General features: G+C 39.4%; 2 protein-coding genes across 2 annotated transcripts; both read left to right on the top strand.

The window, feature by feature from the left end:
- Positions 1 to 12,656: 12,656 nt before the first annotated feature.
- On the top strand, positions 12,657 to 13,274 carry LOC142356657 (uncharacterized). Its single transcript, XM_075408495.1, has one exon. The coding sequence runs from the start codon at positions 12,657 to 12,659 to the stop codon at positions 13,272 to 13,274; it is 618 nt and encodes a 205-aa protein (XP_075264610.1).
- A 98-nt stretch (positions 13,275 to 13,372) lies between these two features.
- LOC142356658 (uncharacterized) lies at positions 13,373 to 14,747 on the top strand (the record flags this gene model as incomplete). The annotated part of the gene is made up of 3 exons (XM_075408497.1): positions 13,373 to 13,383; positions 13,615 to 14,250; positions 14,339 to 14,747. Coding segments are annotated over exons 1-3 (1,056 nt in total), but the record flags the coding sequence as incomplete, so codon positions are not given.
- Positions 14,748 to 17,500: the final 2,753 nt, after the last annotated feature.

The raw sequence follows: 17,500 nt of genomic DNA, 5'->3' as shown, positions 1-17,500 counted from the left end.
TGCATTATGTAAATGGATCAATACATGAAATTATATAAAATTCGTGTTCTTTTCCGATATAAATTGGACCTGCAAAATCTACTTAAATTCCTGATTGGGAAATATACATAGATTATTAGGTTGAAATTTCTCGGCGGGTATAATGGGATTAAAGTTTATACCAATTGCCGTGCAGGATTTGCATCCTATAAAGCGAGCAAGGATTTCGCGATTCAAAAAGGGTTGTCAACAATGTTGTGCCATGCAAATCGTCCTTCAGCTGCCCGGGTTACTTGCATGCAAGTCTTCAATGAGCGCGTCCTTGAGTGCCTGGGTAATTGCGACCTTCTCGACCATGTAATCCGAACTACAACTGACATGAAGGTCACGCCATGAGTGGAGGTAGGGTCTGATTTGTTTTAATCGGGCTTCATCGTCACGTATGATGCAGACTCTTACTTCTTTAAGCACTGCATCTTCACTTGTGAGAGAATCTTTAAAATTTTTGATAAATACTTCCCCACCACTCTTTCATATGATTTGACTTGGGGTCTATCTGTTAGAGGAGTCCTGAGATTAGAATGAATAGGTGATCGGTGGGGCGTGTTAGGTGCGATATCCGTTGTAAACGATACGCGGCGAGAGGTTCGAGTTGCAGTTGTGGGCATAGATTTGCCTTTCGTGAAGGATATTTGATTCATGTTGTTAGTTTTAGAAGATTGAACTTACTGTACGAATGTTCGACTGTTTTTGAGAGTTGAAATGCGCAAAAAGCAGTTTTTTATTGTTCGCCAATTTAGCAGTTGAATTATTTAAGGTATTTGAATTCCTAGTGTTAATTTGGAAAAGAATGCGTGATTTGGATTTGGTTGACAGTTCAGCTTGATTTTATTGCCTAAATTTTAGTGAATTTTGGCAATCAGGAGATGTTTGTATTTTTATGTTGTTTTGCCACGCGGATTTCGGTAGTGAAATACTATTCAGTAATGTGGAATCATTTATACTTGTTACATTAGCTGTAGGTGACGAGTAGATTGAGTGCAAGCGTACACGCGATGCAAGGTTGGGATGTATAGTATGATGCATAAACAGATTTGTGTTTGAGGTAGTGTTTTGCGGGGCAATTTCAAATTTATGTTGATAAAAATGTACTTCCGATGCGCAAATGGTATCTAAGTTAATGAAATTAAGTGTGGTTAACGTGGAAGTGGTACTTCGCTGAGCATGTTTAAACTTATTTTGAGCGGCGCATATTCTGTGTCCGGGTTAAGGATGTTATTTGTGGGAGCTTTTGAAGTAGTGTCTTGTTCTGCGAGCGAAATTGATTTTTTAGTTAAATATACGGGCCACGCATGATCAATTATCAAAATTTCGCAATTGTTATCAGCATGTTTTACGGTAGCGATTTGCTCAGCAGATGCGGTACCTAAAAAACTTCATTTAAATGAAAAGCGGAAAGATTTTGAGTTTTTTAGTGTTTTAGATTCAGATTGAAACTTTGAGAATGTACCAAATAAAAATTCTCCATCATAAAATCATATGATTTTTGCTGGTTGATATGTATTTCTGGAGTCATAGTCTACTAAATCCATTTTGGCTACTGGTAGATTCCCTATTTGCAAATGGAATGGTAAAAGAAGGTAAACCCAGCGTGACAGACGGCTTTTACAAGATTTTTTAGAACGATATTCTTTGAAAATGGAAAGAGGAAAGCAGAGCACTGTGATTGGTTATAACTAAAAACTTTTTGCCATGTCAATATATTTCAAAAAACTCAACTGACCAAACTACTCCGAGTAATTCCCACTCCTTTATACTGTGTCGATCTTTGTTAGAGTTTAAAAATCTTGTTGCAAATGATATGCGTCACCATCCGTCTACAATTGGTTGCTGAACAGCTGCGACGATGCCGGAACGAGAAGCATCACATTTAACACTTGTTTTGAGCTGCGGGTTATAATGAATACGATCAGTGTGATTTGCAATGCGATTTTTAATAGCAATAAAGTGTGTGGTATGTTGAGCGGTCCAACTGTATTGCAACGTCTTGCGAAGTAGTGTTCTTAAAGGATAACAAATTTGAGATATATTGGGAATAAATATACTGATAAAGTGCACAGAACTGAGGGGATAGAACGAAAGTTTTTAAGTGTGTTAGGTTAATTGAGCATCAAAATGGCAGAGGTTTTTAATTCGAGACTAGAGGTGATTGACTGTTTTATGTTGTAAGCTGGGCAAGAAATTTTTGATTTAGCTAGGTGGCAGTTTGTTAGATTTATAAGAAGTTTATATGCATCAAGTATTTTTAAGACAGTCTGTAAACAATTTAAAATGGTCTTCTTCAGAGATTTTACTTACAATTAAAATGTCATCAGTAAAGTGTTTTTGAGGCCTATGGGAGTATAATCTACGGCTTTTTAGAACTCGGGAGCCATGTTAGTGAGTCCAAATAAGCCAATTTTGAATCTATAACCGCCTGTCATATCACCACTTTCATTATCATAGTTACAGTGCTTTGTGGTATCAAGTGAATATTAGTTTGATTTTAGGCGTATTCGAGATCTATGAAGGAAAAAAAAGTTTCTCATGAGGTACAGTTTTAACAGTTTGGAATTATTTGTGATATAGAATTGACAAATGTATCAATCTGAGTCATCTGTAATTTGTTTTTGAGGATGATATTGTCAAGAAGTGTTTAATCAAGAACTATTTTTATAGTTTGTTCTTTTTTGACTTTATGACAATAGTTGATATAGAATATCTGAACAATAAATAATGATCTGAACAATAACTAAATTTAAAGTGTCCCTCATTAGGTAATTTTCTGATTTCAAAATTGACCTTTTCTTGTAATTTCAAGAAGCCGTCTCCCTTTTCGATGCTTCAGGGGGTTAAAATGGTTTATTTTTTTTGACAATATGTTCTTTTGAATGTCCAATTCGTTAAATTAAATTATGAAATTTTTTTGCTATTCTAGGTTTGAATGGACACTGTGAAGTGTTATTGTTGATCAGACTACCTTCTGTAGGATTTCGAGTTCGAAAAACCCATATGCCAAGCATCTCAAACAAATGGTGAGCAGGAAGTGGTTTTCAGCCATTGCCAACAATAACGAATTCAGCATCTTTGTTGCGCCAACCTTTAATTGCTGCTTGTTTTTGCATCATACCAATTACAAAAGTTGGCTCATTAGCACAAGTTTTGGGATCTTGTATCAGTGCTGTTGTTAATCATCGTGCAGGAGTTGAAATGTTGATGATTTTTGTAGCTAGTGATTTGTTCAAGATGCGACAGACACCTCCAAAAAGAGTTGGTTGACTCACGTTTTTGTTTCCAATTTGAAAAGTTGTATTTTTGGGTTCGATTTGATGAGTTTTACTCGCAGTTTTTTGGTAGTTTGGATGTCCACCCAGAGATGCGGATTGCGGCTACTAACAGTTCTCCCTCCTGCAGTTCCAACAACAGGGCTTTATAATGAGAGAGTCTTTCGATCCACTTGATTCCTGGACTGATCGCCGCAGATTATTCCAAATCCATTTGACGTTGACAACGGTTTTCCCTATGCTTTTTTGGTTGTTCTGTTTGTGCTGACGATCCTTTAATGGTGTCTTCAGAGAATGATTCAAGTTGGAGCTCGACTCGTTCTGGTTGAGGAACCAGCAGTGAAAGGTTATAATTTCTTTCCTTAGCAGAGATAAACTTAACTGAGTCTGTCGTTTTTCCCAATTAAGAGGGTTTCCTAACTAAGCTTATCCCAAAACAGCTCGATGCCTAAAGGGATCCTCTTCTGAGAAGATGGCTGCGCCATGTCGTACATAATCAGAACTGTGCACTTGATCTTGACACTTGAGTTAGCTTTCACCTTTTTAGATTGCTGTTTCGCTTGGCGTGTTCGCTGTACAAATTTTAGTAGAGTAATTCGCTGGACCAATATTCTAATTAGGTCTTGTTTGCTGAATTTGAAGATGAGGAAGACTAACAGAAATATTGAATCAGAATATGGCAACTGTACACGAGATGCAATAGCAGGAGAATGCAATTGAGTAGATACTGAAAGCCATGAACAAATAATGATTCCCAATGCGGTAAAATGAACAGCAAACATGTGGTTGAACAAGACAAGTTAACTTAGGGTACAAACGAAATACACATGACTTCTTAATAACGACCCTTCAAAAAAGATCGTATTGAATTTTACTGCACTAGATTAAATATAAGAATTATCAAGTACAATATGTACGACAGATACAGAACGTTCGACAAAAATTGTTCTTGGTTAAATAGCTTTATATGACATCAATTTTACGCTGAAAGAGTGACATTATGGAAAAATGGTCACATTTTGTCTCCATCTTTGTCTACAATCAATCAGGAATTCGATTTTGACCTGAAAACCCACGTGACTAGCAGCCTAAAAGAAGCTTGAAAACTATCAAATATAAGTTGAAACTTGAAATTTTGTTTTATTAAACTGATATACTGTGCATATCGAGGCCCATTTTATGAGCGTTGAATAAGTTGTTATTGTTTCTTGTTTCTGTAAATCATCTTAGTGATTGTACAGTTTTAACCTAGCTTTGACATGTTGAAAAGAGAATCGACTTTGATATTCTCAATATTTTTTTGGAGGAATAAAATTCCTAAGTGAGAGAAACTTAGTGCAAGCACGTTGTCAGTTCCTCTCACTGGCCTTAAAGAAATCTAGCATAGCTTTAATTTTTGGTGGTTATTGAAGCCAATTGAGAAGTAAAATATGTTCATTAAATTAACTCAGATTGTTCAAAACTGAGGTAAAGAGTTGTTGTGTTATTTCTCGAAGATCACTCAGCAATACAGTTCATATAGCTTTAGTTTCATTTTGTATTTACATTGTTGTTCATTGCCAAGTTTGCTCAAGTTTGATCTTTTACTTACAGAGTTATTCAATATTGAACTTTTTGCAAATGTATTATGATAGGGTATAAAAGTTTTCCTTGTCTTTGTTAGGAGAGCAGCCGTTACATTTGTTAAGCCGACCTGAAAGTGGAGGGCATAATGCCAGCCATTCCGATGAAAAGAGTAATGAGGGCACCCACCAAAGAAAATCCCACCAAACGAATCAACAGCTTAAGGCCCGCAAAGCGAACAGAACAGTGCAACTCAGTAACGAAACCGATGTCGAATCCTGCTTGGCTGGAACAATCAAATCAAAAAAGAGCAGTGTAATCAGCCAATTCTAGCAGATTCAGCAAAAAATAATTTCAAACAACCTCTGAAATTACATAAAAAAATTAAAGATTTAATGGAAGAAATTAACACCAAATTAAATTTGGCTACAAGAGTTGCAGATTCAGACCGACTCAACAAACTAAAGCTCTTCTACCGACAGACTGTTCAACTTCTAGAGGAAACAATACCAAAGGAACTGCATTGTCGTGACAAGCTTGTACCCTACACAGGTGATTTTGTTGAATAACATTTACAAGAAGCAAGGGAGTGCAACGCAAGTTTATACTTGGCTTATATATATATATATATATATATATAAATATATATATATATACATTAGCACAAGCACGCAAGCAGCACTGAATACAGAGTAAAGCAACGCAACTTAGGCAGTAAACAACAGCAAAAGAAAAAAACCGAAACAAAGGACAACCCTGTTCCCGAAACATTGAAAAAATGGAGCACAACAAGCAGTCACGATTTCGGAACCATCTTCAGCAAAGCAAATGCGTACGGGACAGATGAAGAAATTCGATATCGAATTTGACATCAAAATGCAATTAGAACAGACACGGTTTTGAAAGCAGGAAACTACTAGAGCTGGAAATGTATTTGATTGAGTTGAAAACAAAGCTTCATCTACTGGAGAAAGAGCGTGAGCTAGTGCGCTATGTGAAGAGAACAGCATTAGAGAGTAAAAATGTTCGTTGCCAAACAACTAGTGCCCGCGACAAGTCATCATTCAACTGGACCCAAAAAGAAGAGATGTCTCAGACTGGGCCAGTAGAATTGACCACCTTCTAACACGAGATCGATCAACAGCTCGCTTCGAATTAACCCTTAAGTGACAATTCATAGCTACTTCTCACGATATCACAGTTTCCGCGGCCGTTCATCAAACGTTGAGGACCGAGACGATACAAAACTGGTTATTCATGTAGCAGTAACTTAACAAAGCTGAAGTTAAAAAATTTCGACGGAAACCCTTTAACATGGCCGGATGTTCATTGCTACAGTGGATCAAGGTCCAATACCCGAATCAGAGAAGCTGAGCCATCTGAAGACGACTCTGGCAAGCAGAGCCAAGTGTGCAGTCTGTGGAATGGGCTCTTCTGGACAGCTCTATGGTGCTGCTTGGAGCCTTCTGGAGAGGAAATATAGAAGGCCTCATGTGATCTTTGTTATACAGCTGGAGAGTCTTTGCGAGGCTAATCAGGTGAAACCTCATGACTCAACAGGTCTGATCAGTTTGTCAGTTTTTGTTTCAAACGTTGTGAATGTGCTGAAAGAGTATAAGCAGATCGGTGATCTGCAATCAATTTTGACACTGTATATGGCTGTAAATAAACTACCGCAAGTTCTCAAAGAGAGTTAGTGGTTCTATGTTGTTTATAAAGATGAAGACTGTCCTGATCTGATTGTGTTTGAAAACTGGCTACCTCGAACGGAATTTTTGGATGAAGGGTTTTTATTTTTCAAATGAGAGCGAAATAAAGAAGACTGAAAAAGCGGAAATATGACCGAACGGTTACTGGAAACATCGAAATTTTTTGCAAGTTCGAATGTGAAAGAAACGATGCAAGTAATCACTGTCCGCTAGATGATGGCACTCATAGAATTTTGAACTGGCCGTTGTTTTTGAAAATGAGTTGGAATGATTGTGACACCGCGGCGAGGAAGCAACGCTTACATTACGGATTTTTAGACGAAGGACATTCAATCAATGATTGTAGTGTCTATGCGTGCGGTATCAATGGATGCATCAAGAAGTACAGCCGATGGCTACACTCCATTCAAATGGACGATGGCAATCGCGCATTTAACGTAAGCGCAGCAACAAACAACCAGAGTTACGAAGTTCCGAGGTTTCTCCCATCTCAATACGAAGTTCCGAGATAGTTCCCATCTCAATACATAGCGGCGGCAACAGGCTGAACACATATGCTTTCCTCGATAGTGGATCAACAGTTTCATTCATCGATTCTATTCTGCAGGAGGAGTTACAATCCCGAGGCACCAAGATTACGCCCAACATGGCTGGCATACACGGAACGAAGGATGTAGAAACAAAAAAATGCTCCTCTAACAAAGGGACTGTATTCAAAAGTGCATTCAATCGAAGAGTTTGTACACCCGTCAATCTCATTGGTAAAACAAACTACAACTACAACAAGCTAAAGAAAAGCCTCATTCACTTGAGTGTTCTAACCAATAAGAGCTTCAACTTGATGGAATTTGGCATCATCCTTGGTCAAGATGCATACAGGCTACAAAGCCCATTGGACTACAAGATAAGAAGACGAAGTGACCCTTTAGTTTTTCTAACAGAGCTGGAAGGGTAGTCAGTAGACCCATGACGGGCAAAAGAAAACAAAATGTTTCGTATTTTGCCTTCACCGACGATGTGAAAGTGGCTGAGGACATCTAAAACTGGTAGTACATAGAAACCTACGCTTCCAAAATTAGCGTTGTCAGTCAATCAAAGAAGGATTTGCAGTCATTAAAGAAGGTAGAGAAAATGACGAATTTTACAGGCGAGTGGTACGAAGTGGGAGTGCTTTGGAGTGAACCAAAGCCAAACCTATCGAACAACTACAGCTCAGCCCTGGGTCAGCTTTGCTCACTGGAGCAAAGATTCCATAAAAACCCAAACCGGGAAAATTTGTATCAACAGTCAATAGATATAGACGAAGAAAAAGGATTCGTAAATATTTTGGAAGTGAAAAATCCGAAGTGAGGGGCACCATCGGGAGGGAAGGGTATTTGCCACACACCATCCAGTGCTAAACACAAACAAGCCTGGCGAAGTAAGAGGTGTTTAAAATGCTGCATCAAAATTCAATGAATTATGCCTAAACAACAAGCTACTTGTAGGAAGTGATCTGTTACTCCTATTGATCGGAATAACATACAGATTTTGCGAAGGACCAATAGCCTTGACAACTGACATCGAATCGATGTTTCTACAAGTGCAAATTCGCGAACTTGTTAGAGATTGCTTGAGGTTTCTATGACGTGCAATAACAAATGAATCTGTTCAAATATACGAATATCATCGTCATGTATTTGCAGCTAAGAATTCTTCAGCCTGTGCAAACTATGCTCTCAAGAGAGAAGGACTTGACAACGAAGAAGAGTACCCAATTGCAGCAGAAGCACTCCAAAACAAGTTCTACATAGAAGATTTCATCAAATCGGTGCAAACCCCTGAGGAATCAATCGAAGTCTTCAAACAGCTACGAAGTCTTCTCTCACAGCATGGATTTGAACTGAAGATGTGGATAGGCAACAACGATGCAATTAGTGAAGCAATCCCAGAAGAAATAAAATCAATAAGCCACACAAAGCAAATCGAAGTTGAACGAAGATGATAATCTTCAGGTGTGTAGAGGTACCAACAAGGAAGTTGAACACCAAAAACTCAGAGGAAAATTTTGTCACTGGTATCTTCAATATTTGGCGCAATCAAATTTTTCGCTCCGTTCAGTGTTCACTTGAGACAACTTCTGAAGGGCATCTGGTTCTGGACTAAGATATAGCGACGTTGGGCAAACGAATTGGAGCCTGGTGAAGAAGCAGAATTCCTGAGAAGGAAAGAACTGCTTCAAATTGTAGCTGAAAAAGCATCGATAGAAGACACTTCAATAAAGTTACGGATAAAACCTAACTTCTTGTGTTCGCTGACGCGTCTGAAGACACGGTGTGTGCAGTGGACTACCAACGTTCAAAACCAAACCAAAACAATAATCAGTTCACTTGGCAAATGTCATTGAAAATTGCAGAGTTGCCGCGATGAGACGTCTTTCAAAACCACGATTGGAATTGCCAGCAGCAGTCATGGCAGTGAGGTTGAAGGAACAGTTAGCCAGGGAACATGAAAAGCAGATACATAACTGTAATTTTGTTGGTTAGCCAGAAGTTGCAGTGAACTCATGAAGCTACAACTAACAAGCGAAGAGTTGACAACACTTGCTAATGAATCAGCCGAAAGAAACATAACCATGCTGAAATGCAAACAGAGAGCAAAAGCACACAGAACGGATGCAAGTGACACTGGATCTGCCTTTAACACATCAGCAGCGCCTTCCCCTAATCTACTGAGAAAACAGTACCCTTTACGCAATAGAGCAATGAAACACCAGTTTGCAAGCCGCAACAATCGGGAAGCTAACAACGCTGACTCGTCCGACTCAGAAGACCCTGATAATTCGCAACCCGTTCTGAGCATTGAAGAGAGAGGAGGAACAGGGAACGTCTCACAGTGGCACTGAGAACAGATGAGGGCTGGCAAAATCCAAGTCGATTGAGGGAAAAGAACCATGTTTGAGGACAGAACCGACATGAGAGTGAGAGTAGAGCAGGGCATTTGCAACAACCAGTTTCTTTACACTTCAATAGCCAACTGGTCCAACCATCAGCCATAGGTACGCATCACAAAATCAACAAACACTGAAAAATTGTACCGGACCTGGTGAACACAATAACAACGCCTATATTAGCAAACTATACAATGGCTTCCCGAGTTTTCCGACTTCTCCACCAGACTGGATACAAAACTAAGCAATGATGTTACAGAACACAATGAGTTTGCCTATGATATCAATTGATATTCTCACAGGTGATCCTTTGAAATGGCAACAAAGGTTCAGTTTCTTCAAATCAACCAATCACAACAACAGTGGTCTCTCAGATGCTCAAAAAATGACCTAACTTTCAAAACTCCGTAACGCATAAAGCAAAAGATTCCATAAGTGGTTACTCCTACAAAGGGGACTACTATCATGAAACTGTCGCTGCATACCTTGATCAATTAGAGAAGTGGCCGAAACCCAGATTAGACGAAGCAAACTCTTTTGTGAGCTTCTAATCGTTCTTGAGAAGACTTGTACAAATCTTCCGGCTCTATAACTGCGAAGCTGATCTCAAGTCTTCAGTTGTCTTGAGAATTGCCAGCGACAAACTGAACGCTACCATGATAATCAGATGGAATCATCACACAAGAAGCCAAGCCTTGCTGCAATCTAACCTTACCCACTTTACTGATTGGATTGACTCCTACGCAGAGGCGTGCGAGGACATCTCCTCACAACGGAACCGGAGAACCAGAGTGAATAATTCTTCTAGAAGGGCCCCACCAAATGTGTCATGTCAACTCTGCTCGCAAAGACCCAACCTCGATCGACGTCCCGAGTACTTGGAAAAGTCAGTGTTTGAACAACAGGGTTGTGTGAGGGGATTCAATCTCTGCCCTAATTGTCTAAGAGCTCACGAAAAGGGTCTCTGTCAATCGAAAACAAGGTGCCTTGTGGACAAATGCGAGGGCTTTCATCACACAACACTCCATAGGACAGATGCAAGGCAACATCAACAAAATGCACAACCAAGTAGGAACTGGAATCAAATCACACAAAACAATACCTTCAGAAACCAAACAAACCAAAACGAGTCAAACTATGGAAGTAAGTTTAATAATGAAAACCAAAGGCAGCAGACGAGTTCAAACTACAACCATCAGAATGGAAACATGAGCTGACAAGCTGGATCTCACAACCGCACTTCACATTGGGGCAACTGGAACAAAAATTGTTCTCAGCCTCAACCGACGAACACGCAGAACAACAACAACAGACAGCAGAGTAACATTCAGCGCACTGTGACCCAGCAGCAGGCAACTACTCCGCAACAAAACTACACTTGAAGCAACCAACAGGAAACTTCTTGGATCAGACCACAAATACAGTTGCAGGCAATACCGGTAACACTTTTCAACAGAGATCTTTGCATTGAAACCTACGCTCTGCTTGACACTGACATTGACATTTTCCGATGCACTTCAGGTTCAACAACCGAAAGATTTAACCCTACCACTAGCTACACTTCATGGTGAACACTCAGTTAAAACAGCAGATGTCATGATCGTCATAGGAGCTTAGTACAGCAGTTGTCCAGTGATCAGAATCCTTGTGTACGCAACAGCAATGGAGGAGCTTTGGATGCAAATAGTTGAAATTGAAATGTTGAATAAAATCTGCAGAGACCATTTTCACCTCCACAACATAAGATTTCAGTGAAAAACCGGATCGGAATAATGATTGGAGCAGATGCAATCACTGCAACGGATCCCAGACAGTTCACATCCTGACCCACTGGTTTTGCATACGGAGCCAACACTCTGCTTGGCTGGACACTGACAGGGCCCATTCCTCATAGGTACACACAGAAGAGGGTCAGAAAATCATACAGCACAAGCATAGCACTTTTCAATTATATCAAAAAACGACAAGACGATCCAGATGAAGATCTTCTCCAGCTCCTATGTAAAATTGATGGAATGAACTTCGATTAGTGTTCTTCAAAGGGACAGTCTTTAGATGACAATGAAGCCGTGTCCATCCTCAATGATACCATAAACCACATTGGAGACAGATATCAGATTGGACTTCTATAGAAGAACGACATCACACTCCCTAACAACTTTTTCATGGTCAGAATTCAGTGGCACGCTCTGCAGCAGAGGATGGAGAGTGACAAACACTTGAGATACCGTTACGAGGAAACAATCAAAAAAGATTTGGATAAAAACTACATCACGACTGCAGACCCCAGTTGCAGACATTGTCCGGTACCTTCCCCATCACCCACTAGTCAACAAACAGAAACCAGACAAAATTCGCAGAGTCACAGACGCTCCTTGCAATTATAAGGGAATCTCACTTAATGATGCATTGTTGACCGGGCCGGATCTACTCTGCAACCTGCCTGGCCTTCTTTTCCGCTTCAGACAGTACTCAGTGGCAATCACAGCGGACATCGAGGCAAAGTTCATGCAGATTGGCATCCAACCACAAGACCAGGACTACCTCCGCTTTCCGTGGACAGAGGATAGCAATGAAAAGATCTTCAAATACAATCGACTCATTTTTGGAGCCACATGCTCACCTTCTTGTGCAATTTTTGTTCCGCAGAAGTTTGCAAATGACCACAAACAAGAACATCCAGAGGCGTACACGTCAATCATGCAGCAGTTCTACATGGATGATTTCATGCAGACCTACCCTTCTGAAGAGGAGGCCCAGAGAAGTGTAAAGGAGATGAAAACTGTTTTACATTCAGGAGGAATCAATCTGAAAAAATTTCTGAGCGACAAACCAGCCGCAATAGAAAGCCTACTGGAAGAGGACAATGCTAAATTGAAAGCCCAAAGAATCCTTGGTCAGACGTGGGACCCCATGATTGACACGTTGATGTTTGCAAAACCGAAGCTTCTCTACACAGGACAACAGCTGACTCAAAGAAAAGTGCTTTCAATAGCAGCTTCTCTGTTTGATCCAGTTGGACTGATTTAACCTTTGGCCATCAGAATCAGATGCATTCTCCAAAGATTCATTAAAGAGGGAGGAAATTGGGATCACACTGTATCACAATGCTACCAACAAAAACTACCGGAGTAGACGGATGAGTTCGACAGCATGACTTCAATCCAAATCCCGAGATGCTTGAGTCCCAGGATCGATGGAACCCATCAACTTCACACATTCACTGATGCCTCAATGAGTGCAATTGCTGCCATAGTTTATATGAGGACAACCAACGCCGATGGATCTTCCACATCACGATATGTGATCAGCGGAAAAAAAGTGGCACCAATCAAGCAGTTGAGCATTTCAGAAGTGGAATTGGAAGCAGCAAAGCTAGCTGGTTTCTGTGAGAGCAAAATGACAACGACTAAAAGTTCAAAACGCTTTTGGACAGACAACGCCGCCACACTTGGATGGCTCCAACCCATGCAGAGACAGAAGATGTACATTGCTAACAGGTTGACCAAATTTCACGAGAATTCCAACCCGGACAATTGGAGACAGATCCCCGGAAATATGAATCCCGCTGTCCATGATACACAAGGCCTCACCCAATCAGACATACCAAAGCTGTGGCTTAAACCACTGGACTTTTTGAGCACACCTCAAGACTCATGGAGTTATGCCGAGGACAGTGATCCCCACATATGTGCTACACAAGCGACACAACTTCAGACGCCGGTCATTGAGGATGAAAAATTTTCAACATCGACTACTCAATTCTGCTAGAATGGTGTTCCAGGCAATATGACATTTCAAGGCAAAACTCCGAAATAGAAGACAAAACGAAACAACTGAGACCTCCAACACTAACATTTTTGCATCAAATGGGAACCAGGCAAGTAACTACCTCGTCAAAATGTCCCAAAACGAATTTTAATCGTGAACAATTTCTGCACTGTTGAAGGGAGACAACCTTGATAAAGGAGACAAGCTGATGCCCTTCACTCCCTTTCTAGATGACGGCGGACTCTTGAGGGTGGGATGAAGACTCAACAGGGCACCTCTAACTTACTGTGCGAAACATCCCCTTGTTCTCCATAGCAGGAGCTGAATTGCTTGTTGATAGATTGTTGGTCGAAAAGGCGCACCATAGCTGTGGACATCAGGACGTGAAACATGTGAAGGCTCACCTGCAGCAGATTTTTGTGATGATTGTATTGAGAAAAGTGCTGCGAAGTCTGTGGAAATACTGTTTCATTGGCAGACGATGGAGGGCAGAAAATGAGAGACCGAAGATGGCCCATCTGCCTGAATTCAGATTTCCAGATGTAAACAAGCAGTACTCCTTCTTCAAAACAGGACTGGACATGTCTGGAGTTTTCTGCATTGAGGACAAAAGAAAGGGCAACCAGATGCACTACATCTGCTTGTTAACATTCCTGGTTACCAGAGTTGTCCACCTAGAAATATGCCATGACCTATCAACCGATTGTCTTCTCATGACCATACACAGATTTGTATCACAACGTCAATACCCTGACCTCATTGTGAGTGACAATGGCAAAAACTGCATTGGAGCGAACCAAGCAATGAAGTTAAAGTTCCAGAGACTACAAGCCAGACAACAAGTACATCCGTCGGCAATTGGCTCAACAGAACATTCAGTGGACTTTCAACCCACCATTGGCACCACACTTCGGAGGAGTGTGGGAGAGGCTGATACAGGCCGCGAAGAGGAGTCTACTGATAGTGCTGGGCAGTCGTAAAATAACACTTTCAGTTTTCCAGACAGTTGTGGCAGAGGCCGAGGCAATTTTGAATTTCAGGCCATTAACTCATGTGGGCTGTAGCATCTCAGATGAGGGACCACCTATCCTGAATCACTTCCTCCTTCACAGACCTCACATGTGTTTAAAACCTCTTGTGGACAGCAACCAGTGGTTCTACACTAAAGACTTCAAGTTGAGGCAGGTACTACTTGATCACTACTGGAGCTGGTTGCTGATGGAACTTGTTCCTGAGCTCAACAAGAGAACGAAGTGGCAAAAATCAAATGAGGATGAAGGTGACATTGGGTGGGTGCTCAGGGACTTCACACCCAGATGCATCTGGCCTCTGGGGAAGACTGTGAAGAGTGTCAGACGGAAGAGCCAGGAGCTTCGACATCCAGACGGCTACAGGAATTGTACAAAGACCAGTAATAACTCTAAGCCGTGTATTCCAACAATTGTCAAGTGCGCCGGAGGGTCACTGAAACAAGTTAATCGAAACACACACTCTCACACACACACAAACAAAAAACCCAATGTCAGAATAAAAACTTTTCGCTTTAATTTATTGTGTTAACATTTTCATTTCAAATGCTTGCTTTTATTGCCGGGAGTGTAAAGGAACCAAGTTCTTTTATAATTTCTCCCCCATCAAACCCTCATTTCCTCCCCCACATACATTTTCGTCCTCCAAAACCCTTTCATTTCGTGATTTCCATTCCCCCAACCTATTTCCATTGAAGCCAATTATATATGTTGATAATATTTAAGAAGTCAGAAGTGGTTGACATTCACTTTCAATCTTATTTAAAGCAAGAGATTTCCCATTTTTAACCATAACTTGTCTGCCAATGGCGCGAATAATGATGTCTAAATAGAGCTTGATATGCAACCATGGTTGCGACTTTCAGAAATGCAAGTATTATTGAAAGGTTGTCTTGGTATGCAAGATTTAGGCCGAAGAGCATAAAAAGGTATGAAATGACTGTCTTCGACAGATTTTAGGTATGAAACGATTTTGTCTGGACCTATTGTGATGTCCTGGATTTTGGATGGAACTAAAACAACCTTCCTAGAATTTGGCTAGAACTAAAACATACGTTCTGGAATTTGGGTTGACAATAAAGGTGTTCTGGAATTTGGCTGGACAATAAAAGTGTTCTGGATTTTGGCTGGACAATAAAACATTTCCTGGAATTGCGCTCGCCACCGTTATAATGACTTGTTTTCAGTTTCCCTCAAAGTTAAGGACATGTAGCCCAATTGGTTAAGCAATGATTCATATTGGAGAAGGTCGCGAGATCGAACCCAGATATTGAGGGAACTTTTCAGTTTGCCTCTTTTTTGCATACAAAAAGAATTGGGCTGGACTTTTGGAAAGAATTAGCCTCGAATTTATCTAGAGTCCTCGACCGTGTAATTTAATCAAATTTTTACACCCACCTGGAGTTAATAGGTCTTTTCATAATTTCCAGGTCTCGACTAGGGCAACAGTTTATTACTTCGAAAGCACCTCAGAGTAAAGTATTGTGATATATCGTTTAAAAACAGTTAAAAAGAAATTAAATAGAGAATTTATTTGATAAAAAATTGTTGAATTTGCTGATTGTTTGTTCATCCAAATGAACGTTTGCAGGAACACAGAAACCCGCACAGCAACGCATTGAAATTCAGCTACTTTGGTGCCCCTATTCTCTTAAGGGTATAAAATTTTAGCTAATATTACGATTAGAATGAGTTAGAATAATTCAAAACAATTTTTTTCCTGAGCTCTTTAATGCAAAATAAACACAATTTAATGCCAATTGGAAGTTGAAATTTGCACACACTCAACAAAATATTGAAAGGCACAAAAATATAGATCTAATGAGTACTTCGGTCATGGCTTTTTCAAAAAGAGCAAGAAAACTGATTTTCGAGAGTTTTGAAAAACAATATTTGGAAAGAAATTACAATCATTAATTTTTGCAATTGAAAAAACTCCCTTCCTTTAATTGTTGAAGTAGAGAAAGGTCGGCATTTTTTGAAGTGAACAAAATTTCTGGAGCTTCGGGGAAAAAAATTCTTTTTCAGAAATTTTTGTTGTATGTTTCTTGAATTGCGCTGACCTATGTGCACTTTTTATTTTTCGCAATTGAGTGGATAAAAAGTAGACAATTGCTGAAGTGGATAAAATTTTTGACAAAAATTTTTTAGCAGAAAATTTTATTTTATGTCTCTTGAATTTTGTCCTGACCTAGAGTTCTCGATTTTATTTTGTCAAATTTGAGAACTGATGGCAGGTCAGTGTTATTTACAGCGCCAAAAAATCGGTCGGTTGAAACGTCTAATTTTTATGGTGATAGCTGGCATTTAAATATTGATTAAATTAATTTAACAATAATTCTGTGCTGTTGATTTAATAAGAAGGACTATGCTGTTTTCCATTCAGGCATTTCTTCCTTTGATTTATGCGAGCTTTATCTTTTATGTAACAACTGACTTCCAAGAGTCTTGTTAAATTTGATATTCAGAATTTTTGCGTTTATCGTTTATTCTTTTCACTCGGTTCATAATTTTAACAAAGATTTTTATTTTTTGCTGATATATTGGATATAGATGTTCCTCCAAGCTTTCTAAAGGAAAAAAATTGGACCAATATTGTTGCAAGCATTTGGCAGCTGTTTATGTTTAAAAAAACAATTTCTGCTTCTCTGAATTTTAGATTAGAAGTCTGCTTTCTTTGATTTTTTTGAACAAGTCCTCATAATTTGTTCATTTTTTAAATTCTTTATATTGGAGATCTGTTTTTCGCCCACTTAATCAAAATGACTAGGACAAAAATAACGCAAGAAAAGATTCTAGATTGGTTAAAATTTCTCTTTTTCAAAACAAATAATGGCTACAAACATGCTCCTGCACTGAAATATTTCCTCTAAACACAGCAAGGGTTGTAATTTTGCATGCATACTATTTTTTTCTTTGTTGATAGTTTGTTTTTGGTTATCAATATAACGGATTAAATGTTTTAATTTTTTAAAATATCTTTGAGCTCTCTACCACCAAATTTAAAATTTCTTTTGCCATTTCTGGTCCAATGAAACGCATACAGTCTCAATTGTCATTAAATTTAAAGTTAGAGTACAGAAAATTTTATACATTTACGATCGGAAAGAACCAGAAAAAAAATCAAAATTTTATTTTCCTGAAGTCTATTAACACAATTTAATGGCAATTAGAAGTTGAACTTTGCTTATACTTTTA

This window comes from Convolutriloba macropyga, unplaced genomic scaffold (genome assembly GCF_964194025.1).
Source record: "Convolutriloba macropyga unplaced genomic scaffold, txConMacr16.3 SCAFFOLD_1284, whole genome shotgun sequence".
In the NCBI taxonomy this organism is placed as follows: Eukaryota; Metazoa; Xenacoelomorpha; order Acoela; family Convolutidae; genus Convolutriloba; species Convolutriloba macropyga.
This window is presented reverse-complemented; position numbering and strand designations above follow the sequence as displayed.

Coding starts and splice junctions, on each gene's coding strand:
- LOC142356657 (XM_075408495.1), top strand. CDS start 12,657: ATGACTTCAATCCAAATCCCGAGATGCTTGAGTCCCAGGATCGATGGA.